The sequence below is a fragment of the Tauraco erythrolophus genome, chromosome 17, assembly GCF_009769465.1.
Source record: "Tauraco erythrolophus isolate bTauEry1 chromosome 17, bTauEry1.pri, whole genome shotgun sequence".
Classification (NCBI taxonomy): Eukaryota; Metazoa; Chordata; class Aves; order Musophagiformes; family Musophagidae; genus Tauraco; species Tauraco erythrolophus.
The window spans coordinates 5,626,956-5,653,246 of record NC_141481.1 but is presented as its reverse complement, the minus strand read 5'-3'; the positions used below and the strand labels follow the sequence as shown (position 1 = coordinate 5,653,246).

Sequence of the window (26,291 nt, the reverse complement as noted above, 5' to 3'; positions counted from 1 at the left end):
AGAATGAAAAAATCTAGCTTTCCTCCAAGAAACTATATATTCCTTTTGATTATGCTTATAAAACAGCTTTTGGTTTAATATTCACTGTAAATACAGTAATGAAGAAACAAGCTATCAACCTAGGAAAAAAAAGTCAAGGAGAAAATTGGCCTTGAAGCCCTCGATACATCTTTCCTCCACCCAGTAAGTCGTGGGTCAGTGTCATGGTTTGACGTGGGGGGGGGATTCTGGTGGCAGGAGAGGGGCTTTGTTCCCTGTGACCTCCCTGGTTTTGGAACTGGGTCAGACCTGGTTCTGGCCACCAGATCGAAACTCCCATCCCCCTCGGGGCTGAGCCAATCCCCCTTCTGCGCTGCTGGGGGGAGGAGGTAGAGCTGGGAGGAAAAGGAAAGGTGGGGGGGAGGAAGGTGTCAGTTTTAAGATCTGTCTTTGTTTCTTTTTACCCTCTCAAGTAACCAGTTTTGTTTCCCTTTGTCCTTTTAAGTAACAGTTAATAAATTGTTTTGCTTTAAGAAAGCCGAGTCGCTTTTGCCCGGGACCGTGGTCGGTGGGTGCTCCCTCTGTTCTTGTCTCAACCCTCAGTCCTTCTATTATATTTTTTCTCCTCTCCACTTTACTGGAGTGAGAGACCGGCTGCATGGAGTTTAGTTGCCAGATTGGCCTAAAACCACGACAGTCAGGCAGCACTCTGTGCCCAGCTGAAAAAGTCCATGATCACCTCTGTCACGCTGCTAACTTCAATGTAACCTTTCATCAACCTGTTTTAACACTAAAGTACCATTATTATACACATGTAGTAGGTATTATCTGACAACTGCCCAAACGATAACAAGACTGGAAGGAGACTGAGAAACCTCAGCAAAATGCAAATATCGTGTCATAGCTAAACTGGGGGTGGTGGGAAATCAACTGAAGGTGAGAGAAGAGGTGAGAGGAATCTTGTCCTTGGATGGCTTTACATTTCTAAAGACAAATGATGTCAACACTTGCAGCTCGTCTCTTATAGGCTTAGCAGGGATAAACTCACCCATTTTGCAGCTGGACTCTAAGCGATACTGGTTCGGTCACAACACTGTCCTACGCTGTCCCACTCACATTTCTATCATAGCAGGAAGATCACAATACCAGCAGGTGCGTGTGGCAGACAGAACACAAAACATGTTTAAATAGAAAGAACAAAATACTACTGTAACAAAGAATGGCCCAGCTGCACAGACTCCCCTTTGGGAGATCATCTGCACTTTCTCAGTCGCTGCCAATTTGATTGCCTTTTCAGCATGTACTGCTCACTTCCAAATGCCATTATTTCTGTAAGAGGAAGCAGCTACTGTATGTATAAAACATCCTGGAAAGATCAGGGGATTCCTGTAACAGATAAGGCTTCAGACTATTTAAAAGCCAGACGAATGAAATCCAACGCTTGCTGAATAGAATAGATTTCCTCTGGAAATTATTAATTTCAAAAGCTTCCTTGCTAAAGAAAAATGTAAATAAAACCCAGGTTTTGAATGGCATTATTTCATTGTGCAGAACACGGTGTATCAGCATGGGCCAATTAAACTGTAATGCTACAGTTTTTCCTGTTTATGTTCCTCCTTCTCATTTTGGCTACAGTTACTTGTATTAACTCGTACTGTAGCCACTGTGCAGGGAACCTGTACTGTAGCATTGCAGGGGCACCCATTTCCCACCGTCAGTAGGAACACACACCATTCATACATGTGACATGGTGGTCACTTCTGAATTATCTGAGAAAACACAAAGCTTGGCTTTTACAGGCAAAAGCAGGAACAAAACAGGTAAATTTCTTCTTCCCCATCTCACGCTTTGCACCAGCACAATTACTAGAGATGGTGCGGGTGTGGGGTTTTTTTTTCCCCTTTCTCCCAACAGCAGTTCATGTGGTACGACATCGCTGCCTCTCAGCATCCACTGCTTGTGAAACAAAGATGAAGAGACTTCGCTGGTTTCTGGATGCCACCTCTGCCTCACACAGAGGGTACTTCTTTCACTTGGTGCTCTACTTTTCTGTTTCCCTCATGCAGTTACAGGTACCGCACTGATCACAGCTCGCAGAGCTGACCTGAAGCTCCTTGGAACACAACCACAGAGAATGAATCCCAACTCTGCTCTTTAAGTGAGGCAATAAGGAAGCTGAGAGGGTGGAGAAGGAGGGAAGGATGTAAACATAGTCAAATTCAGTTTTCAACTGCAAAAAATAGTTTTAAAATTCCAGCTCAATGTCAGCGACTTAAAAGAAAGGCTTTCACTCCTACTGCAGGTAGAGGCATGTCCTTAAAATTATACACCTATTACTAGCACCAAATAAATACGTCACATTTGGGTAAATCCCACCGCTCTTCTCCATCTCCTGTGCGTGGCCTGATGCACGGTTATGTATGGTCACATGCACAGGAATAGCCCACGCGTGAGGAATGAGGGTACGCACCTTTTCAAGTGACAACCTCTCTGCTTTGTCCAATCTGTCTGCTCTCATTGATTATTAGCTGCTAATGAAATGTCAGAGTCAGAGAGCACAGTTATCATTCATCCGCATCTACGCATGGAAACACTTAGGAACAAACAGCAGAACAACCAGCACCATGCTAAGCCGAGTTTTGACTGGTCTGTGTATGTTCCACTTAAACTCTACCAGGTTTCAGCAGCCTGCCACAGTACTACAAGAGTTGTTTTAAATAAACCCCAGGGACATCGGCAATCATTCCATCTGAAATTCCAGATTGCCATTTTTCCAGTGCTATGAATCATCAACCTCCAGTGCTTGTGATCAAATGAGATCTTTAGTGGAACTGGAGTATAAACAGTATGACATGGCTGTACAAACGGCATGACGTATTTATCGTTTTGAAGATTGATCAGGGTAAGACTGTTTACCGTCGAAAGGTGAACACTGAGTACAGCAACTCTGGTCTGCGGTTTGGTTACCGTATTTTTCATAAAGGGTTAATGTCTCGCACACATGCAGGAGAAAAGAGACCGCTGTTTTCTCAGAGACGGCAGCCTTCCCAAAACTAAACCAAAGGATGGGAAGACTCAGAGGAACTGAGGTACAGACACATAAACCAACTATTCCAAAGTCACAGAGGAAATATGAGAGAAATCCTTAAGTCACCGTCTAGGACCTTGACCACAAGACACGTCTCTCCCATGCCACAAAAAATGTTTTTCTAGCACCATTTCAAGAGACATCAGGTTTGAATATAGTAAGTCAATCTACGCCTCAATCTGATCACACGCGTCTGGTGACAGTCCAGGATTGCCGGCAGGAAAGCCCAGTGCTCAGACTCAGCCCATCCACCCTGCAGACGTCCCTGCCGCTCCCTGCCCCTTCCATCACTTGTGGACTGCTCAGCTTTGGTTTCCGTGCAACTCTGTTCAGCTTTGACGAGCATGGCAAGCACTCAAAAAGCTTTTTTTTAAACTTGATGGGCTGATTTTCACTCAGTTTCCAGTCACTTCTCTCTATCCCTGGAGGCAGCACGGATCTGCGTGTGGCTTGGCACGGGGCAGTGGCTGCCCAGCAGCTGTACCAGCTGCAGGTGCCCTTGCCCCAGAACCGCAGCATTTTTTGCACTCACATTTTGTGAAGTCAGGCCCTGACCCACCCAGGGGAACCCCACCAGCCTGAAACATTCTTTTTAAATTTTCTTTATTTATTCTGTGCCGTTTTACTGCTGAATCCGTTCCTTCACCCAGCTCATGATACAAGGCAAGGAGAGCTGTGCTGGCACAGCAGAGGGGTGGCCCTGGCACAGCAAGTCAGGAGAGAGAGGACATGAAGGAAGAACCAGCAGTTGGGGACAGGGTAAGGAAGCAAGTAGCAGTAACAAACACCAGAATCACCACCAAATCCTTCTTCCCACGGAACCACAGTTTCACATGAAGACACAAAACATTCACATAAAAGTGACATTTCACACATCCCCTCTAACAGCTCTGTTGCCTGCAAGGCAGGACCACTAACAGCAGCTTCCTGTGTGGGCAGTGCTGCTCCTACAAATTGCAGTTGAGGGCTACAGCTATGCCAGGGCACTGTGGCTTCGTCTCTTCTGCTGACTCATTCTATGACCCAGGGGTTTGTTAGCCTGCCAGCCGGTGGTTTTTATCCTACGCTCAAATTTGTCTCAAACTCTTTGTATATTCACAGAAACAAACAGCAAAACAAAGCAAGAGGACTGGAAGGGACCTCCCGGACTGCTGCTTGCCCACATTTCTGCCCATCTCCCCACTAGCAAGGGGGAGCACAAGTCAGGAAACCTTCCACGCATTTGCAAGGACAGTGGTGGCACAAGCGCCCCGGAGCAGCACCAGCACCCTGGAGCAGCACCATGGGCACCAACTCACAACGCACAGAGCTTCCCTGCAGGCAGAGGGGGTGCAACAAAACTCAGCATCTTATTGCAGGCAGTGTTCAGTAACCTTAATTGTAACCCTTAGACACAAGTCACATTAAAAGCCACCCCTATACCACCGGCTAGCTCACACACACGGACTTTCTGGGGAAGAGAGACTTCCCAGCAGCACCAGTGCCACTAGACTGGACAGGAGCTGCTGGGCAGGGGTACAGGCAATCCTCAAGTCACCCAGCTTGTGTCCTCGTACTGCAAAGCAGAGGGGTCATGGTAGCAACATCTCCAACGTGCTTAGGCACTTCCTAAGGGGCAAGGCTTGCGTAACAGGATGTCATTTAGATATCAAGAAAGTAAAATCCAAAAGAAGGGTGAGCATCGCCAGGGTGGCCTGCATGGCACTAGCCTGATTTATTTCGTTTTGGTCTTAGCATCACTTCACAGGCTCGGTAAGAGTGTTTGCATAAAGAGGAAAAGATGGGAAGGACTTGCTAGTACTAACGTACCCAGAGCCTCAGTGGAACTGCTCCGCAAAGGATTCTTTCAAACAAATACAGTAATTCCATAAAAATCTCAGTTTGTCATCACAGGCCACATAAATAATAATTTTATTATTTCTGCTGGACATCTTAACACACATCCAGGAGATTCTAGTACGCAGGTATAAAAGCCATTACTTGACTTCTTTTTTCCTCCTCCAAAAGGCAGCTAGGAGAAAGGAAAAAGACTATAAAGTTTCCTACTACACATTAACAACAATTATTCGGTGAAAGACGGATCTTGAAATGCCAAGACTGGAAATTAGCACATTTGCACCATTTCCCCAGTCCCTCCCCATCCCCCCGCCCCAACACTGTTTGAATGAATAATGGTTCTCAGGAAGAAATTACTGTGTTACCAATATACCAATCTTTCTACCACTTAATACAGCTGCAATGGTCTGGAAACAAACATTTACTAAAGACAGGACTTCAGCCAGTGCAGCAGGCTCTAGGCAGGTGGTGGCAGACGCCAAGCCCAAAGCGCGTATAACTTCGTGTTACACGAACTAATGGTTCGGAAAAGAGGCAGCCACCCTGTCTGCTCTGCAAGCCACATACCCGAATTTTCATATGACACAGAGCTGTAGACACTTATGTCCTTTGAAGAGACAGAAGGGAGCAGAGGGGAGATGGAGCGTGCAAGCAAAGACAACGGCTTCCGAGGAGCAGAAATACTGAAGGAGGCAGTTAGCATGAAGCAATCCCCCGGGACAACCAGGAGGGCCAAGCTGAGCCCTGCTTGCTGGCTCCCTTCCTCCAGCAGCAGAGACTCGTGTCACCCCGTAAGCCAGAGACAGCACAGCCCCATTGCTGGTCATGCAGTGCCAAGGCAGGACAAGAGCTGCTTTCTCAGCTGCCTAACAGCCACCACCCGCTATGTCTGGTACAGACCTGAGCTCAGGTCTCAGCCCTGCTCAGCCCCACGCGTGGCACTGACAGACACTGAAGCCCCAGGAGAGGGGAGAACTCCCACAGGAAAGCCAGCATGAGGAAGGCACAACTAGTGCCAGTGACAAGATATGGCCATAAAGGAGGTAGAGCAACCCCAGCCAAACGTGCTGGGTGGTCCTGCAGCTCCTGTGAGCCCTCGGGATGCCAGGACGTGCAGAGGCTGCTCCAAACCACTGAGCTGCAATTAGTGAACTCACTGCCAATAGCCTCCCTGGTACACAGCTTAACGAACCTGTTTTCAGCAGCAACATAGCCCACGTGGCCTCTGCCAGCCCTTAATTTTGACAAATGAAGTGTCTGTGTGGCCAAATTGGAGAACTGATCCTAACTAAAACCAAACCATCGGGGAAAATATATTTAAGCAAGATCATTTCCTCATCTAGTTTCTCAGAAACTGCAAAGAGTGGGAGGGCAGCTTAAGCCAGGACATCCACTAAAACTTGAGACACAGAATTTCATGATCAGCTCCATAGAAGTACTGTCTTGGTCAACACCCTTAAATACACAATGCAGGCACTTAATTTGGATTCTGACTCTGCACACTTTGAGCTATTCTCGCTGTCCTCAGTTGTAGCATACCTAGGAAGGAGTCACAGGTAGAAAAATACTAGGAAGAAATGCAAATGAGAACACAAATACACTGAAACCATCTGTAATCCTTTAGAAGAGGATATTGATCAAGCAAGGCAGGAGCACAGGCAGGAAGAAACAAACCACAGAAAGACACCTACTATAAGACGAAAGCATATGCGGCAAAAACATGGAGAAGATGAACTCTGAAGAGATACAATCTGCAATACAAAAATTCAAGACAAAACAGTAAAATCTGAGATTGAGACCCTGAATGCTTACAGGTTTCTTCCCCATTACATTTCCAAGTGCATTGGGGGTTCTGTCTGCATTACAGAGGGGTTAAGATAAACCAAGTAATAGAGAATAAAAATAGCACAGCAGTGAATAACTTCATCAACACATAATTGAGTGTGGCAAAGGCTTATCACCCTCTGCCACACCCAGACAGCTCTTCCACTTGAAAGAAAGGGCATTAGAAAGCATTTGGATATTAAGCCTGTGATAACAGTATTAGGAATTTGAAGGGGCCCAAGCTGCCAGGTTTCTACTCAGCCACAGGGCGGCTGTAGGAAAGGGCAGTGCTTTCATGTTTTCTTGAAACAAGTCAGCAGGACTTGAGACGTAACAGAGACATCAGTTCACAGCTACTCAGTCCTTGACTAGCTTGATATAGTTTAGTGAAGATTAATCCCTCTGTGCTGAGATAGATACCAACTGGTGGAACGCAATGTTCTGGTTGAAAAACTGATGTGCCCAATTCCTCGGCACACCGACTGGATATTTCACCACCAGAAACAGCTGCAGTCTCTTTAATAGCCAATGGCTTTGGTAAAAACTGCTCTAATCCTTGGCTAGTAAAGTAAATCGGTGTAGCTCCTTGTCGTGGTTTAACTCCAGTTGGCACTAAGCACCACCTGGCCACTCGCTCGCTCCCCCCCAATGGGGTGGGAAGAGAATCGGAAGGGCAAAAGTGAGAAATCTCCTGGGCTGAGATAAAGACAGTTTAACAGGTAAAGCAAAAACCATGCACACAAGCAATTCCTTCGCTACTTCCCATAAGCAGGCAGATGTTCGGCTATCTCCGGGAAAGCAGAGCTCCACCCTGCATAATGGTTACTGGGGAAAACAAATGCTATCACTTCAAATGTCTCCCCCTTCCTTCTTTTTCCCCCAGCTTTATATGCTGAGCATGGCTTCATAACCCTTTGGTCAGTTGGGTTCAGCTGTCCTGGCTGTGTCCCCTCCCAGCCCCTTATGCACCGCCAGCCTACTCGCTGGTGGGGTGAGAAGCAGAAAAGGCCTTGGCTCTGTGCGAGCACTGCTCAGCAGTAATGAAAATGTGTCTGCATCATCAACACTGTTTGCAGCACAAATCCAAAACACAACCCCATACTAGCTACTATGAAGAAAATTAACTCTACCCCAGCCAAAATCAGCACTCCTCCACAGCCAAAAAGCTCAGGGTCTGCCAAGGACTTGAGCGCAGAACATGTGTCTTCTGCCAAATGAACAACTGCATGCTTATCCAGCAGTTGAAGGGCAGCTCAGTTAAATCTAAGACCTGCTGGTTCCTTGCTTTTCCACAAAGATAAAACTGTTTTCTTGTCTGCAGGAGCTCCTGCAGAAGACTACAGTCATTTACAGAACCTGAACTGCAGCAAGATCTACTATTCCTTAGCCTGCAATAATAGTCAGGGCCCAGAAATAGCCCAGAACTCTCAAATGCCTCCATAAAAACCATTACCCAAAATAAATCCACACCATCTTACTGAACACATAAGCCACAGAATGAATCTGCTATCTATTAAATCTTGAAATTCCAGTTACAAATGAAGCTTGTACTATCCCTGTCTTTGGTGTCTTTTATCACCTGAAAATATCTGTTGCTATGAGCTCAGCACAGACCCCTGAGCTCAGCCAGGGCCAGCTGCAGCAGCATGCAGATAGAAACCTTTCCCAGATGTCTGTAAAATATGTCTGGCCACAGAGATGCTGCTGCCCAAGTACTGCTTTGACATTTTGAATATGTTAGCTACCCAGGCCAGATGGGCTGTCTCACAGGTAGGACAGAAAGACTCGTAATGTTTTAACTTATTAACTCCAGGCAGTCTTATCCTTCAGCCTTGTCACCTTCATACAGTATAGCTGCTCCAACACCACCTTTACGAATCTGTGCTTAAGAATGATACCTCTGACTGATTCAGAGCAAGAGTCAACTGTCCTGCTTTCTTTAATAATGTATTAAGAGCTGGCAGGAGCAGTGGCTTTGCTGTGTTGTTCAGTTGTCCTAACAAACTGGACAGTTTGTTTCGGGCAGCAAAAAATTCCAGCATGAAATGCAAATGTGTAAAAGGATGAGGAATACTAATCCAACAAATCAATATAACTGGGTTGTTTACAGATGGCAAAATGCATCAGAAGATCCTGAAAAAGATGTGTCTCCCCCCATGCCCCAGTTCGTCTCTGACAGCCCCACAGCTCCTTGCTGAATGCAGTTTCATGCCCACTTCTCCAGCACATGCTGCCATGGAAGCCTCCAAGGTGGCACTCCAGGAGGTACAGTCTAGGTATGATTTTGAGTATAATTATATTCAGGCATATGGATGTGAGTCGTTTGTAGTTGTACTGATGGAAAGGCAAAAGAAAAAAAAAAATACATTTCTGTCCTTATGCAACATTTTCACAGGTTTAACAGAGCTAGAGTAGTCAGTATTTATAGAGTAACGAAGCGTTATAAAAAGCTACATAAAAAAAAGTACATGGAGAGAGACACTAGCTCAGTTCAGAGCGTAAGCACAGCATTAAAGTAAAAAAGAACCATCCTGGCTGACAGTTGCTCCAGTCATCGTCTCTTACGAGAACAATCCCAAACCGCCCTGCTTGAATATTATCTGAAACAGGACACGGTGCAGAAAACCAGCAAGACGGCCATGACCGAATTCAAAGAGCAGGCTCATGTAAAGTTTCCAGACAAATAAGTTACCGGAAGAAAATTAAAGCCTGCACTAAGGAACATGTTCAAAACTTAATGAACAGCTGAAGAAGACAGACTTCAGGCACGACAAGCTTCGAAGCTGAGTCAGGCACCGCTACGGTGTGAACAAAAGTCAGCTGGTCAGCAGAAGAGTTGCACATTGCGCTTGTAGCTATCACAGGTAATTGAGCTGGAAATCTGTATCAAAACACTTGGAAAAGAAAGAGATCTGGTGGCAGGCCAGCTTAAGTGGTGCGTGCACAGCCCCATCCACAACAACAACAAAAGAAAGCAAGCACATGTTCACCAGATTTTGCACTGCACAGAGAACAAGACGCCCACACAACTCCTGGTCTCAAAGCAAAGCGTGGCTCTTTGGTGTGGAGTCACCTAATGCTGTGAGCACTAGGTTCAGCTCTTCACCATCTTGCACCCTCCTATAACCACTCAGGAACCCTCTGGAGAGGGGTGCAGCCTGGCACAGAGCCTGGGTCATGCCCTGAGCCTTTCCATCCTGCTATTCTCATGTGCAGGGCCTTTAAAAGAATAAACTGAGAACAGAAAGTGGCTGGAAACACAGCCCTAGGTCTTTTAGAAGGGAAAGGGAAAAGAAAAGACATGGGGAAGTCAGCTTCGTTAAGAAAATCCAGCTAAAAATCTTGAGGCTAATAGAATGAGAAGCAGTCTGTATAGCTTTATACAGAATAAAGCCTGCCAGACAAATTTAATTGCTTTATTTGTTCTTTGACAGAGTTACAGACAGAGTGGATTAAAGGAACAAAGCAGAGGTCATATTTTTTGGATTTTAGGACAGCATCTGATACTGTGTCTCACGAAATCCTAATTGAAAAATTAATTCAAAAAGACTTGGGAAGGACCAGTGCACAGCACTGGAATTGAGAACTGGCTGCAGGACTGTAAACAAATGATAATGATAAATGGCACCATATTGAGCTGAGGGGAGGTCGCATTGAACAAATTCATTAATGACCTGGAACAAGGATTAAGGAGCATGCTAACAGAATCTGATGGACGTAAGCCTGCCGTAAGGTGAAGGGGACGCGTCCAGCATCAGGATACTGCCCGCAGACCCACTGCAGGCAGATCAGACATGCTCCGGCCACAGCCGCTCGTCATCCATCCGCCTCGCCCCTCTCACACAGACCCATGCACTGCACAGCATCTCCTCCCCACCACTGCCCACCCTGCAAATAAACAGCACTTTCTCCGTTTCCTGAAAGCCAAGCGAGATACAGTGCAGAAATTCAGCCCTTGGCAGACATCAGGTATGTGGGAGTACACTGACCAGAGGAAGGGTGAGACCTCCCACTCAGAAAACAAAACAATCCCACCACTACAAATAATACAATGCCCTAAACGCCACCAAGATTTGTTTTTCCCATTTCCCTGGTATAGTTTAAAAAATTGTGGTTTTATGGAATAATGGCCCTGATAAATCCATTTAGGACCAGACACTTCCTCTGCATAAACTTAGTACATTCCAATCTTTAAGAGAGAAAAAAAAAAAAAACCACACACACAAAAAACAACCAACGAAAACGACAGTGACAACGACAATAAAACAAACAAACAAACGAAATAAAAACAAAAAAAAACCCACGCAAAACTGGGTCTTTCCCAGGAAATTTTTTAACACAGAAGTCGGTAAACGCTTATCTTTAAAGGATGAAATAAATAAATAAATTTTTTTAAGTACAGCTTAAGACAACTTTGGAAGTACTGAGGGTTTAGCACCAGGCTTTGAAACTAATCAATATGCTACAAGAAAAGATAAAGAATATGCAGGTAGAACAGCAGTTTTGGCTCCCTTCTGTAGTTTTCATGCCAGAACTAAAACATATTTTTCCCAAATAACAGAACCTATCCATCATTTTTATTATCAGTCTGGATGCAGATCCAAGTTTCATCACTTGGTAAGTTGGAAAAACTCTCATTAGCATGTGTGTGTGCAAGGAGCCCATAAGAACACCTCATTAACTCATTAAAGAGGATTCTCACAGAGATTAGTTTAGTCGATCCTTCATGTGATGCCATTAAGCCCCTCATAAACAGCCAAGTACTTAGTAATACACTATAGGAGTTCGGTTTTGTATCACTATACTGGTGTACACCACACTGGTATCACTACACTGGTATACACTGCTACTGTATTTATGCTGCATCTGTGTGAAAATTACTGCAGCCCAAAATGATAATTTCTTTTCAAAATACATGAAACATGCCCATGTGATTAACTGACCAGCTGAAGTCAGCATGGTTGTACTAAAACAGGATACGTGGTTTATTAATGCCTATCCTGGTTTCACTGGGATAGAACTGTAGAATCAGTTTTCTGTTCAGAAAAGTTGCATTTCCAAAGTAAGCTGCATTTTTAAGAAGACTGCAGCACCCAATTCAGTGAGAACAAAGTTGGTAAGACACTTGGTTTTAGCTTGTAGTCGGCTGTGGTACGCAGGCATCCATAGTCATCAAGGACTTTTCAACTTGGTTTTGCTAATGGCCCAGATGTCCAAGAATCTAGGGGTAGTGTGGGGAGGGCGACTGACACCTAAATGAGCAAATGGGTATTCCATACCATGTCATGTCATGCTCACTATAAACTGGAATGTTTGATGGGAATGGGCTCGCTCTCTCAATGGTTGCCACCCCTGAAGGGTCTCACCCATCATTCTGCTCCTGATGCCTACATTCTCTCTTACAGGATTGCGGTTTCAGGATTTTCCTGCTCTGGGATTGCTAGCTGGGAACAGGCTGGATATTGGTCAAGTGGTGGTGAGCAGCTACACCGAACATCATTTGTCTGTATATAGTATCATTATTATTTTCCATTGTCTTTTATTTTAATTATTAAGTAGTTCTTTTCTCAACCCATGGCTCTTCCTTCCTTTTCCCCGATTCCTCTTCTTGAGTGAGGAGGGGTCACTGGGTAATAGAACAGCTGGCTATTGCTTAGCCCCAGATACAGGCTAAACAGAGACAAAGCCCAATTGCAATGATTTTAAAGCATTCTTGAACAAGCCTTGCTCCACATCACACACTTAAATGATATGTCACGAAACAGGCACAGGCAAAAGAAAGGGTTGCAGTAATACCCAGTGCAAAGCAACTTCACTGCTGCTCGCTGTCTGAACAGGGAAGCAGTCAGCAAGGAACCTCTCATCTCCGTCTTTAATTTCCAGTTTTTCCCCTCTCTTCCTTTTTTTCCGTTCCTTTCTTCTGTACATCACTGCTGTCAGACCATCTGCAATCTATTTGCTATAAGCTGCCTGTTCATAAACAGCACAGCTGCCTCTGCCAGGAGAGGCTTCCTCTCTCTTCCAGGACAGGTTTCCAGCACTGCTTTGGCTCACTACAGTCCTGAGGATGGGAGAAAGGTGAAGTCTGCCACTTCAGTATATCAAGACAGATATTGTATGTTGGTAAACAGCAATTGTCATCTAGACACGAGATAGCCCTACAGCAGCTCCATTTCACACTGGCCTTCTGATGCCATGGTGACGACTGCTCACATAAGAGCAGGAGTTTGGAGCCTCACAATTCCTGCCAGAGCATCTCCATTAATGGCACTAATTACATGGAGAATATGTCCATCCAATCCACTCTGGAAAACACAAAATAACCTCTGTAACTAGAGGACAAACATGGCAGCTTGCTGGATGTGCAGGAGAGGAGAACTTGCTGCCCTCAGCTGAGCTGCTTGGTCCGGGGCAGTCGCCTGGAACTGAAGCTGTGCAGTAAGTGGCTTTCCATATTTCAGGAAGTCAGACAAAAGATGCTATTAATGGCACTGGGTCTGGAGGGGGGAAATCCTTGAATGTAAAGTTTCAAGTGACTGCACATTGATGAAGTGGAGTAAATAGCAAGAAGGAGTTGCCCATAGTAAAGAGTTTTGTGAAAGGGAACTCCACAGCTTGATAATATCACAAGCACCCTAGGAATCTGGAGAATGAGACGGGAGAAACTGTGGGGAGACTGAAGTTAAAAACTGCACACTGCATGGTTCATTTTCCTGGTAATTCCTTTTATTCATTGCTATAATCAACTTGACATGCAAAGCTGTTCCAAATTTACTGACAGCTTTTCAGCTGACATCTAGTTCTCAAGGTATTTTTTTTTTTAAAACTTAAATAGCTAATTATTCATTGCCTTAAACCAGGATATATAACAATGTCAGGAAATCATCTGTTCAAGTTATATCAAAAAGCCTTTTGGGATTAGTTCATCTCTTTTGTATGCTGCAGAAAACACTCACTTGTAAACAATTAAATCATCATTTGAAATCTGTCTACACTTTTAGCATTGCTGAATGCAGCCTGAAAAAACATATAAACAAATACGTTATTGTTGCATCCAGGATCCAATGCTGAAAGGTTTTCCTCTATAATATCTTGTTTGATGGAGGCTGAAGGCTGAATTTACGGGCTAACACAGGCTCTCTGTAAATCCTGTAATAGCAGATCCAAACAAATATAACAGCTGCTTAAGTAAATCAGAGCCAGAATATTCTCAAGTTATGCTGAGAGCAGAAGACATGCCATGAGGATATCAACATATTTTGAGACAGGGGTGTATCGCCTCCATGTAACATAGAGTCATGTCCGATACAAAATAGGCATTTAATTTAGCCATAAGGGCTCAGCCTTTGGCCTGAAACTACAGTAACCACACCTCATCGTACCCTGCTTTGAGATGCAAAGCTCGTGCGTAACACAGGTTACAAGAGATAGCCGGGCATTGCTGGAGCAGAAGCATTTAAAACTGGCTTTAGATTTCTGTTTGAAACTGAAGCTATTTCTCTTTGGTCTCCTACTGACTTGACTGCGTTTTTAAGGGCTGTATCTTTGTGGAATAACACAAACACAATATAAGCAGACCACCCTATAGGAAAAAGCTCCTTCCTAAGTCTGTCTTGGGCTGAGCACTCCAGCAGTAAATCCCCGAGCCTGGACAGAGCTCACTTGCACATACAGTTATAACCGTGCAGCACGCAGGCCAACAGCTTCCACAATCACCTCTGGAAGTGAACAGTAGTATTCCACTACCCACGGCATTTCTCAATTTTGAGAACTTGCTCGTGCCAATATATACCTTTACAAGCACACTGGTCACTCAAGGTTTTTGTTGTAGAGTTACACCTACATTCAAGAATTTGACTCTGTGCTACTTCTCTGAATGAAAAATCTGTACAGTATTGAGATGAAAGGCCAACTTGCTGTCACCACTTCACCACTAATTGTATGATTTCATGGTTTTAGTAGCTTGATAAATGTTTTTGCTAATTCATCTTAATCACTACAGCCATATCCTTTTTATGATATAAGTGCTGACCAGTAAAGAAAAAAAAAAACACCGAAACAAAACAGATTCTATCTTCTTCCATCTTCTTCCTTATGGAATGAAAGGCAAGTAGGTCCTTGTGAAAATTCTTTTCAGTTTGTGGAAGAAAACACATGGCACTCCTAACAGCATAGAGACAGAAGGGATGAAGACACACATCACTGTTTCAGAGAGGAGCTCCTTCACAGCCAAGAAATCCACTGAGATAGTATCACTGAACAGAGCCCTCAGTACACCTTTGGCCCCAAATTGGGCCTTATATACTTTCTGCCAGCAAGTCAGTGCTGATATCTGAGACAGAGAATTACTACAGTGGAAATGAAAAATATGACAGTACAGCAAGAATGACTTATGCAAATTTCAAGAGTGTTTCCCAACATCCTGAGTCCCCATCTCAGCCACACAGAAAAACTCGGACTAGAACTAAAGGCAGGATGGATTAAGGCAGCTCATCCCAAACTCCCAGAGGACAGAATTCCTGAGACTGATACTTCACAAACTCCAGACCGAGCATTATTTTGAACAGGAGAAGAGGCTAATGCACAAGCATGTTCTTTCTGACACATAACAGGTGAAAAGAAATAACTTACTATGTAACCTGGACTGCTGCCCCTCTGGACAAAACACAAAGAAAAAGGAAAACGCGTATATTTTATTTCCTGGAAGCAGGAAATCATCAGGTAAGGCTTTCAAAGATTTCTACTGACAGTCATCTGTATTTGAATCATAGAATGGTTTGAGTTGGAAGGGACCTCAAAGATCATCTAGTTCCAACCCACCTGCCATGGGCAGGGAAACCCTCTGCTACATCAGCTTGCCCAAAGCCTCATCCAATCTGGCCTTGAACACTGCCAGGGATGGGGCATTTACAACTTCTCTGGGCAACCTGTTCCAGTGCCTCACCACCCTCTGAGTGAAAAATTTCTTCCTTGTATCTATTTGAGCAGCTTTCACAGAACAAGTAAGCAGGTGCAGATTTCCCAGTGGGTTTCATGCTGTGTGTCTAACATTTCTCCCTCTTCTGGGCTCAATTTCAGTGTCATTGGAGTTATTCCTATAGTTTGTTTTTGAAAGGCTAGGAGCTACCAGAAAGTAAGGATGAAAAGGAGTAGGCGAATTATGACTATAGTGAGTCCAGTCTCAGGGGCTGCTCTATACCTACATGCACAACAATTTATTCTCAGCTATCATGTGAAATTTTCACTGTCCAAGCACTGTACATAACTGTTGCAGAACACTTAGAGAGAGAAAAATGCAGTTTGTTGGTGGTTTTTTTTGGGGGGGGCAGGGGGGGTGGTTTTTGTTTTTTTTTTTTACTGTCCTGGGCACCATGAATTGCCTTTAAAACACAACCGAAGCTAATTGAGAGAAGTCTGAACACAAGCCTGACATCTTCATGGCAGCTTAGATCAGGGGAAAACCATCTTTTTTTTTTTTTTTTTTATTAAAATAAAACTGAGGAGTATGTACTTCAGTTTCTGATGTGATACTTTAGTAAACCAACATGGAAACTGTAAACTAATAGGATGTTGCAGGCAGGTTCTCACCCAAGCATAAGGAAAAGTTCCCTACTTGCTGGAACGAACACAGCACTTTTGTAGATGAGTGCACACTTATTATCCAGGCTTACCAAAAAAAGAAAAAAAAATTGCTACACATACAACATCTCTTTTCTTGAAGATACCATCAACAATCTAAAGCATAAACAAACACTGATTCTCTGTCAGGGGCAGATAATTTACTCAACATTACACTGCTAATGGCAATATTATCCAAGAAGCAGATGTTTTAGAAAAAAAAAATAAAAATCAAAGGAAGGTGTTTCTCATTCTAACTATTCTGCAACTGACAGGTGACTGCCAGGCTGCAGATAGGAAATTCAGTTTTATCTAAGAGGAAACATACCTCAACTTATTCTGTTTGTAGCTTCCGTGAGCAACCGTTCCTTTGAGTAAAAGCAATGTATAACGTGTATTTGCATATGTATAAATGACAAGATTCTTACATTTGAAAAATAATGCAGTTTTTCCACAATATCTCACACCTAGAGTGATCAGATTTTTGCAGAGATGACAAGGAAGTTTTTCCTACTGAATGACTTAAAATATCAAATTTCCACAGCAAAATCTGTGCATCAAATCGAAGATGTTCAGCTCTAAGGCAATGGCTTTTTTTGTTCTGAACACACCACTAATACTTTTTTTACTTTTATTTTTTATTTAAGAAAACATTTAATATAGTCTTAATTTTGATTGAAAAGAAGCTGAAAATTTCAGGGGACACAAACTACAAGTCTACTTTAATATGAGCTAACACTGCTCATGCCAGATCAGCCAAGAATTTGACTGGCTGAGTTAGGCATGTTTTTAATTTGGACAAAAAAGAGCAAGTCACCAGATCTGAGCTGGGAGGTGGGGTGGTGGTGTTTGTAAAGGATCATCAGAATAGCAATCATTGGCTTTTTTAAACAAATGTGTTTGAAAGCAACCAAACACATACTCTGAATTCATTCATTCTTTAATGACCAGGAGAAAACCCATCCAGGGTACCTGAAATGGAGCTCAAGCTATCTGAAGTCAGGGCTTTCTCAGTGAGCAAGTACCATTGTACTAAGCTAAGCAGAAATGTAATTAATGTACAGCCCTTTAGAGCTGTTTTAATGGACTGAAGGTTAAGAAACTCCATGACCTTCCTTAACATGTGGTAAGCAGGATCTTTAAATAGTAAATACCTGGGCCTTATCCTCAAGTTCATCTAAAAAAGACAACTCATTTCTAAAAAAAGGAAGCAAGGAAATGAGCCTCTGAGTTCTTGATTGTTAGATGAGGAAAGTAAGATATAAAACCCTAAAAAGGAGTTACAATGTTAAAGGGAGATGACTCTGAGTAATTAAGAGCTAAAACCTGCAGACAGACCTCAGGAGGACAGCAGAGGCCAGGGTACTCTGGCTCATACTAATCCTGGCCACAGTTTTCTGGAAGTAATGAAAGATCCAGAGTTGGATTTAAAGATGGGAGATGGAAAGGGTGTGTGCGTATACCTGAAAAGTCACTTCCACTCCATAAACAAATAGATGTTGCAGCAGTTTACAAGGAGGATAAGTCCTTTTCTTATGGTTTATTCAACCATAGCAGGCAGATTGTTTGTGAAGGGGGGGGTGGGGAAGGAAAAAAGAAATGGAAAACACTCCCATATGATCCTGGAAAATTCTCTGCTAGGATATGGAAGCATAGCCCTTTTTGTTTGCAGGGTGGGATACACATATGCTAAATCTACTAATGCAAAACATGATCTACAGAAGAGTCAGACTGAGTCATTAAACACAAAAAAAAAAAACACATTTGAGTGGAGTGCTGGACACTACGGTCTGTAAATCTGTGCTATAGTTTGTTACACTGATTTATCGTAAAATATTTTGGTCAAAGCTAGCATGAGCAGATGTAATTCTACTCCGATAATAAAAGTTGCTCCATTTTATATCTGGATTTAATGCACGGCTCTCAGGTACTGGTAGAAAATGGAAAGTACCTCTGTTCTCCAATTTCTATACTTTTTTTAAAACAGACATGGCAGTTGTAAGATTTGCTAAGTTAATGATCTCCATTAATCTTGGGTACAATTCTAGCACCTAACACCTGTCAGTAATTTTATCACAGGTTTCTATCTGAGCTGATAACATAAGTTATTACAGAACTCACAAAGTTTTGCTTGCCAATGACAGCACGGATCTGCACATAACTAGGCAGGATGAGAAAATATCACTGACGAGGAGAAAAAAATACCATTAAGTAAGGTTTGAAACATGTAATTGATAAGTACTCTGCTGAAACATGCTTCAGCAAGAGTAGGGGTAGAAAGACACTGCAGAAGAAAGGAATCACTACTCTTCCTGAACACTCGAACGCATGCATCCGAACACTGGTGTGCTGCAGCACTACTCCCAGTAAGCCCAAAATGCCTCTTTACTATTAGGAAGTTCCAGTCCTTTGCTCCGTCTATATCTGCAGGTATGGAAGTCTTCATTTCAGAGCGTTACTCTCTAGTAACTGAATATTCAAGGTGTCCACACCCTGTCCACCTGGAGGTACACTGTGATGGTTTTCTAACCGATGCTTTCACAAAACTTCCGATGGACTAGATTTTTTTCCTTCCTATTCTGCATCACAGTAGCTTTGAAAACTATTCTCTGAATTCACCAGAACAAGTCCTTTGTGCCTTCAAAAACCCTGTTAGGGCAGTAAGAAAGACTCGAGCTTGATTTCTGATGAAAAAATAAAAAAGCAATTTTAACAGAAAGCTCTACAGGCAGTAACACCAGTTGATCACCTACTCAGGAGCCAAAAAAGGTTATTTTGTAAAATGCCTAACACTTTATAAATACTTTTAACTACTCAGCAACTTTGCTTTTAGCATTAACTTCTCCAGAAACCATTTCCCGTGATGCAGGAGCAATTAGGATGCTCTTTTCTTTCACATGTACATCCTGGGCTGAAAACAATGCCATATAAATCAGTCTTTTACTGAACAGGGAGATTTTAATAGATTGTTGTAAAGTGATATAATAAACTAATTCCTTCCCATTCAAAGCCAAGTATGCCAGCTGATGGTGTCTAAGAAGAAAAAGAAACTATCAAGCAATGAATAAACTCTAATGGCAATTCTGCTCACTGCTGCACAGGTTTTGGAGGCAAAGCAAATGCTTTCCTCCTGCACAATCAGTCCTTGTTAATGGCAACGCAGAGATCCCTCAGCATGCAAACACTCGCGGTGCCGGCATCACATTTGGCACCAGAGCTCTAACTTTGTTATTTCCCCAAGGAGCAACAATTTTCTTTGTGTAACAGCAAGGCAGTGTGTCTTTCCAAACCTGCCTTACAGCCAAGTTTTACACTTTGGTGAAAGAAGCCCATTGAGTGTGCCTGCCAACGCACAGCCCACGCTCCGGCAGCGTCCCGAGGAAGCAGGGGCAGGGAGAGAGGGCTCCTTGTCAAACTGCACTCACCTGCGAGAGCCCAGAGTGACATGTTAACACTTGGGATTATTCAAAAGTACGTTAGCCAAATTAAATGAATAATGATTATGAGGTTTTAAATAAAGCAGTTATGAAAGTTACAGGGCCACGCTCTTCTTTTTCTTGGACAAAAAAATCCGTTCACTGAACCTCACGCAGTAACGCCTCTTGGGCAACGAAAGCTGGGACTGATTCTTGAAAGCAGCAGTTATACAGAGATCGAATCTTTAGCTGCTCAAAATGCAGCTGAGAACTACACCTGAGACACCAGCTGAAGATGTGCCACGTCTCACTATATTTACACATCACTTTGTCTATAGTTCTCGCAAAATACTAGCCAAAACTTTTCTCTTTTGGCTATGCTTCATGAAACAAGCAAGGTATGTGCTTTTGAATTTTTAGAAGGCCACAGTTTTAGTGTAACTGTAAGATGCTGCGTGGTATTTTCCAAGTACTTTCTCATGGACACACAAACAGCCAAGCCCATTCAAGTTCACAATATGAGAGGCACATATTCAACATATACCAGACCTAAGATTTTGCACAACTGTATATTTAAATGTTTCTGAGCTGACAGACACTGCTACAATTGCAACCAGATAGTTGACTGATAATAGAAAATATGTTCGACAAACTTGTTCTGTTGGTTTGACTTTTTTATTCTGCTAATTATTTACATTACTGACCCTCTCAATTGCCAGCAAATAGCATGGCTGTATCTCAAAATATCTTGCCTAGATACCAAGCTAAATTCAAAGTTTATAAACGTAAACATTTAAGTGCAAGTTTCAAGATCTCCTGTAATAAATATTCTGTTTGCAGAAAGAAAGTCCAGTGGCAGTACTATTTAATTTCTAGGTAAAGCAACCATAAATCTCTGTTCACGCTGCCAGCTAAACAAAGCTGCATCATCTAGATAACACTATGCTTTCTAGAGGACACCACTTCCAAGATTGTTGAGAAAAAGAGATTTTTCCAGGGAAAAAAAAGTTCAAGCGGGTGACAATTTTTTTGTTGTTTCCCTCCCCACGGCACAGGAACCTGCCTCATTCTCACTGTTGGTCTCTCTTGCAGTCACATAGGCTGACATTTGATTTTATATTCTTACACGCAGCCACAAAGTAAAAACACACTTCCAGCATAAGATTGCAGATGAGCCCAGAAACAGGACTGTCTTGCAAGAAAAACCAACAAAATAAACAACCTCACAGCAGCTCAAAGCTTGGGACAAGTTTTGCAACAAGAACAAGCTGCGAAGAGCAGTGGAAGGCAACTAAAAACACATTCAGCTGTTCCTGAGCGGTGCAGGGAGATGGGCACGAGTGGAAGCGACCTGCACTGATGCAGGAGGCACACACAGTGGGGTGAAGGAGAGGCACTCGGCACTGCTCAGCTGCCCAGCTCCCAAAGGGACCAAGGGCAAACCCAGCCTCGTCAGCAGACCAAGAGTAAGCCCATCCTGCTTGGTCTAGTGCTTAAAACATTTAATCAGATGCAAAAGAGAAAATAGTGATATTAGGCATGCAACATAATTTACAAGTCTTTTTAACTGTTGGATGTGAATATCAAAAAGCAGAAGTCTGAGGCATGCCACCACCGATTATTCTGAAAGTAGAAACGGTTAAAAGGATCTCCAGCTAAAAAGAGGCAAAGCCTTCCTATACTTTAATATGCAACACAAAAGCTCTTTAGCCTGCTTCGTACAAAAATAACAGGACTAAGTTGATTACTCTCAGGCTATCAATTAACATGTTCTTACTCATATCCTCCCAATAACAGCCAACAGCTGGAAGCCAGCAGTGTCACTTGTCACAGATGAGCTGGCATGCCACGGCCACCTTAACCATGAAGCCAGCTCAAGGTCATACAGACGCTCCTTAAAAACTTTTATATGCTGCTCTTACAAATTGTGGCCAAGAACGATTTGGATTGTGTAGCTCACAAAGTTATACCAATTGCCTGCCTATGTACCAGTAAATAACAAGGATAAGCAATTTTATTAATAACTTAAGCCAATCTACAGAGTGCTTAGCAGGAGAGGACTTGTTTGGGATTTCTGCAGGGTGTACATATTTCTGCCTGACGTACCCTTTTATGTTGGGGAGGTAACACAGCACTGTCCGTAGAGCTTGACTTATGCCCACTATGCAAACCACGGCCAGTTGTGATTTGAGTAAAATGAGAAATCTTTCTTGCAATAACTGTATCACTTCAGGCGTTAAAGTCATACTTCCACTTTCAGAATTAGTCTGCTTATTTAAAAAAAAAAAGAGGGGAGAGTGTTAAGACAACAGGGTTTAGATGATCAAGTTAAAAATGCGAGGAATTGAGCTGCTCCTATAAAACGGGTTTGTTCCTCTGCAGCTGTATGCAGCGCAGTGTCCCGTGGGAGAGCTCAGGAAATGAGTGAGGGCTGCTTCACCCACCCCACCGATGGCAGCCAGGCTGGGACACAAGGCATGGCAACCCAGAAAATGAAAGACAACTTGGTTTTGGTTCAGACGAATGATGCATGCACACACGCAAAATCAGTGCTGACAGCGTTCCTACACTTGCCCACACCCTTGCATCACATTTGTAACAGCCAGCCAGCAGCCCCAACACATTTTTCTTTCCCTTGGTGAATAACTGTGAATTTTTCAAAACTGTTGAGTCTTCCTGCAATGGCTAAAGGCAATATTATCTGTGGATGGTGCAGAGAGATATATATCTTCTCTGATGGAAAGAAAGCATGGATTCAGACAAATAAGATCAGATTCAGGTCGCCAAGAGGTCTTGATTTCTTATTCTAGATCTGCCACCAATCCTTTGCAAGACCTCAGGCGTACCTTTCTGCAGCAGTTTCCTCATCAGATGTGGCAACATCCTCATGCACATTTACAAGGCATTACACTTGTACTGAGGCCAAAGGAAAGCAAGTGTCTTAATTTTGCCACAGTGTTTACTGCAAGCTTTGACTGCAATGAAGCAAAGAACAGTCTTACTGCTCTCACAATCTCTGAAGTATTTGCTGCTGCTACTACACACTCTTGTAAGTTTTACCAGATTTCCGGGATTATTATGAAGTGGATTATTATGAAGTGGATTACTTTAACCTATTCCAATCTAAAACAATTTGATGGGAAAAAAAAAAAGATATATTTCAAATTCATACTATAGCCCAACCTCAGCAAAATATCGTGGGACAGAGGTACCTCCTTCACCTGAGGGCTCTCATCCTTTCAAAGTTCAAAGGCTTACCACAAAAACAGGTGTGACAGCATTTCAAAAAAGGCTGCATCTCCTTTTTCTTCTCAAGTTGCAATCTGTAGTTTGCAACAGAGCAACTGAAACAACGAAAATTACTTTTGTGATAATCTCTGCATTCATGACCTTTTTCAAAATCACGTAATATGACTTTACCCTGAAGAGATGACATCTGAAACGAATATAAACATAACTCTTCATTGGCCTATTATGTTGGAACTGTAGGGGGACAAAAGTTAGTAATAAAACATTAACGTAATTCCTACCTATAGTTGGGTGGAAATTTCACTATATGAATCAAAGTTGGTTTTCAGCCAGCCCGTGCTCTCTACCTTAGTAAGCTGCATCCTATTAGAACAGCATTGTGGAAATGAACCAAGTTATGCCACCACTACCTGTCAAATGTCTACCAGCCCCAGCTTTCTGTAATTGATATTCACTCCAGAGGTAACAATGTGTTATGCAATACAACAGATTCTATTTTTTTGTAGTTGTTGTTAAATGACATTTTTGTAGAATGGAGTAATAAAACTTCTTGCAGACGATACTGGCAGGCTACTAAGGTAGAAAATGTATGCGAGAAACTAGGGGATCCCAACACGGCCTAAGTGAGAAGCAACTGGTGATCCCGATGTTAGCACTGAAGAACACGCAGTTGAGATTTTCAAAAGGGGCCAACTTCACTCAAAACTAATGGTATCTGTATGCCTAAGTGTCATAGACTCTTCAAAATTACAGATGTTAACAAATATTCAACTGAGACCTAACTAGAAAGTGTCAAATGCCCTCTGGATGGTGCCAGAGATCTTCAGTGTTTACTGAAGTTCCTGAAAACGGTGGGCAGTTGGCATAAGAACTGGGTTCCACATATGTACCCCCAAAATGTCAAAGCTCAGCTTGGGAGCAGTCTTCGCTATAAATATCATTACTTTACTGCCTAGCATCACATTTCAACAGAAAATCATCTGGAGGCAAAAGACGAGAGATAGAAAGAAACACAAATAATATTATTTGCTTTTCATACATAATGTTGGTTCATCCCTGCCAATAAAAACCAGCAGAGATGCTCCTAATTTTGCCAGTGTAACCATTGACCTTTAAAAGAAAGTAGTCACTGAAAATTAAGCAGTCATTTCAGAAGACTCGAAATTCCTGAAAAAAAAAATAAAAAATCCATTCTGTCAACAGAGGACATGTCATCACAACAAACAGATATATAATGCCGTAGGCCTCATCATCAGCAAATGTAAATTATTTTCAGCAGTACACAAACTATGCAGATCATCTGAGCAATTATTTATGCAAAGCTGCGAGGCTGCTGAACCCACACCAAGGATGATCTGCTGAGCTGGCTTCAGCCACTACAGGAATTTAAAACAGACATCAACCATCAGCAAAACCCAACACACACACAGCAACCCTGCTCGTGTTTACAGGAGTAGGAGACAGATTTATACAGCACTCCGGCTGTATACAACACTGGCCTCATTGCAACACACATCTGTACAACAATAAAAAGCGTTCTTAAAATGATGTAGCCTAGTACAATGACATATGTTAAATATAGCCACAAGTGAGCTGGGAGCAGAAATCCATGAATAACTGTATTGATTGCAGTAAAGAAAACCTGAACATATTTGAAGTGGAGACACTTCCTGATGAAATTCTTTCCATTTGGTAAAAACACAGACATTGTCTTACGCCTTTTCACACAGTGAAATAATGAAACAAAACTCCAGACACTTCTGTTAGAGCTGAAGTATGTATCTGCTCAACTATTGTTTGCAGACATAGACAGAAAGTGGATCTCTTCCAGCACAAACCATGTCTGATGCTTTGAAATTAACTTTAATTCTTAATATGAAACAGAAGTTGAAAAATTTAAATTTAATTCTATGAAAATTCCAGATAAAATTTCTTAAATGTTTTCTATGCTTTTTACTTTGAGGACATCAAAAATTTTACTGTCGCTCTAACGCACACGTTATTCAATGTATACTTATTACCAGGTACTGTATATTCAGACTATATTGTAACTAATGGGATAGAATGAGACACGACAACGGTGCCAGGAGGGTGGCAATGCAGTAGTGCCCCTTCTGGTCTCCCGTTATTTAAAATCTTACATTGAGTTATCACATACGCCAGGTGTGCTATTCTCAGCGAAACAGCATTTTCCAATGTCAACTGCTCTGTTAAACAAATAACCAGTCAGATCTTCTACACCATTTTAGTCTATCTGTGAAATTCCTTATAGAAGACAGTGGCTGAAACAGAGATTATGGCTGATTTTACTACCTCTGAAAACACAGGCAGTTACTTTATGCAAGAATTACTGGTTTCAAGAATCCACTCTATTTGCCAACAACCGTTAGGAGACTTCCCCGTAGAAAACTCTGCCCCTCCACAAGGCAGAAGCAAGGCTTTAGAAAGTCACCTTTCCAGGGGTCTGTGACAGTAACTTGCCAGACTCATCATCCCTTAACACTCCTGACTTTGCGTGCTGCTGCTGGTCCAAGTTCCCCCCGGCAAGAGAACACCCGTGCCAGCTCTGGGCGGCTCCGAAGCCGTGCTGTTTTGTGGCCACCATGCAGCTCTAACGGAAAACAGGAACTGGCTCAGCCATGGCCCTGCCTCGGTGGCGGGTTGCTATGAGCACCCGGCAAAAGCCCAGCTGAGGCTCCTCGCAGAAACCCTAAACAGGAAGCACGACAGTGGCGAGAGTACAGCACACATGCTGCTAGGATTTACAGAGGGGAAAAACAAAAAAAATACAAAAGAAAAAAAAGCAGCTAGAGTACGAGGAACAGTGGTAACACCTAGGCAACAATTGGGAAAATAGGGGAAGTGGTAGAGGTATGGGAAAACCACATAAGATCGGAAGTTTAAAAGTGGGAAGCTGAGAAAGATTTTTACAGGAAGCACAGATGTGAGCTCATCTTCTTGAGCATCTACCTGTTTTGCAGGGGCTAGCAGAGCATAGCAAAGTACCAAACGCTAACGTCATCTCCATGACAGGCACTTCAGCAAAAATAAAATCTTCCTCTTCCCAAAAGCTTAAGCTCTGCCCTGAAACATAATCCTATACCATTTGCTTTTCTGCTCGTCTCCTTCCATCAATCATTTCAAGCGCTAGGAAACACGTACACCTAGATGTTTCCAACATAGTTTTCACTAAAGATACCCCTGCTATCTTATCCAAAGGATCAGGATTTCAAAATCTGCAGTTGTATGACACCTCTAACATTCCCTTTAAAAAGGGACCT

The 26,291-nt window shown here is 42.8% G+C and overlaps 1 protein-coding gene across 3 annotated transcripts in view; it reads right to left on the bottom strand.

Annotated features, from left to right (window-relative positions):
* XYLT1 (xylosyltransferase 1) overlaps nucleotides 1-26,291 on the bottom strand; it is a 194,481-nt gene that overhangs the window by 144,825 nt on the left and 23,365 nt on the right. The window contains exon 2 of one of the 3 annotated variants that reach the window (XM_086622158.1): nucleotides 5,628-5,662. The exons of the other annotated variants lie outside the window; for them this stretch is intronic. Within the exon in view, the coding sequence (XP_086478284.1) occupies nucleotides 5,628-5,662 (35 nt within the window). The remainder of the gene's footprint in view (nucleotides 1-5,627; nucleotides 5,663-26,291) is intronic. 3 annotated transcript variants of the gene reach the window in all.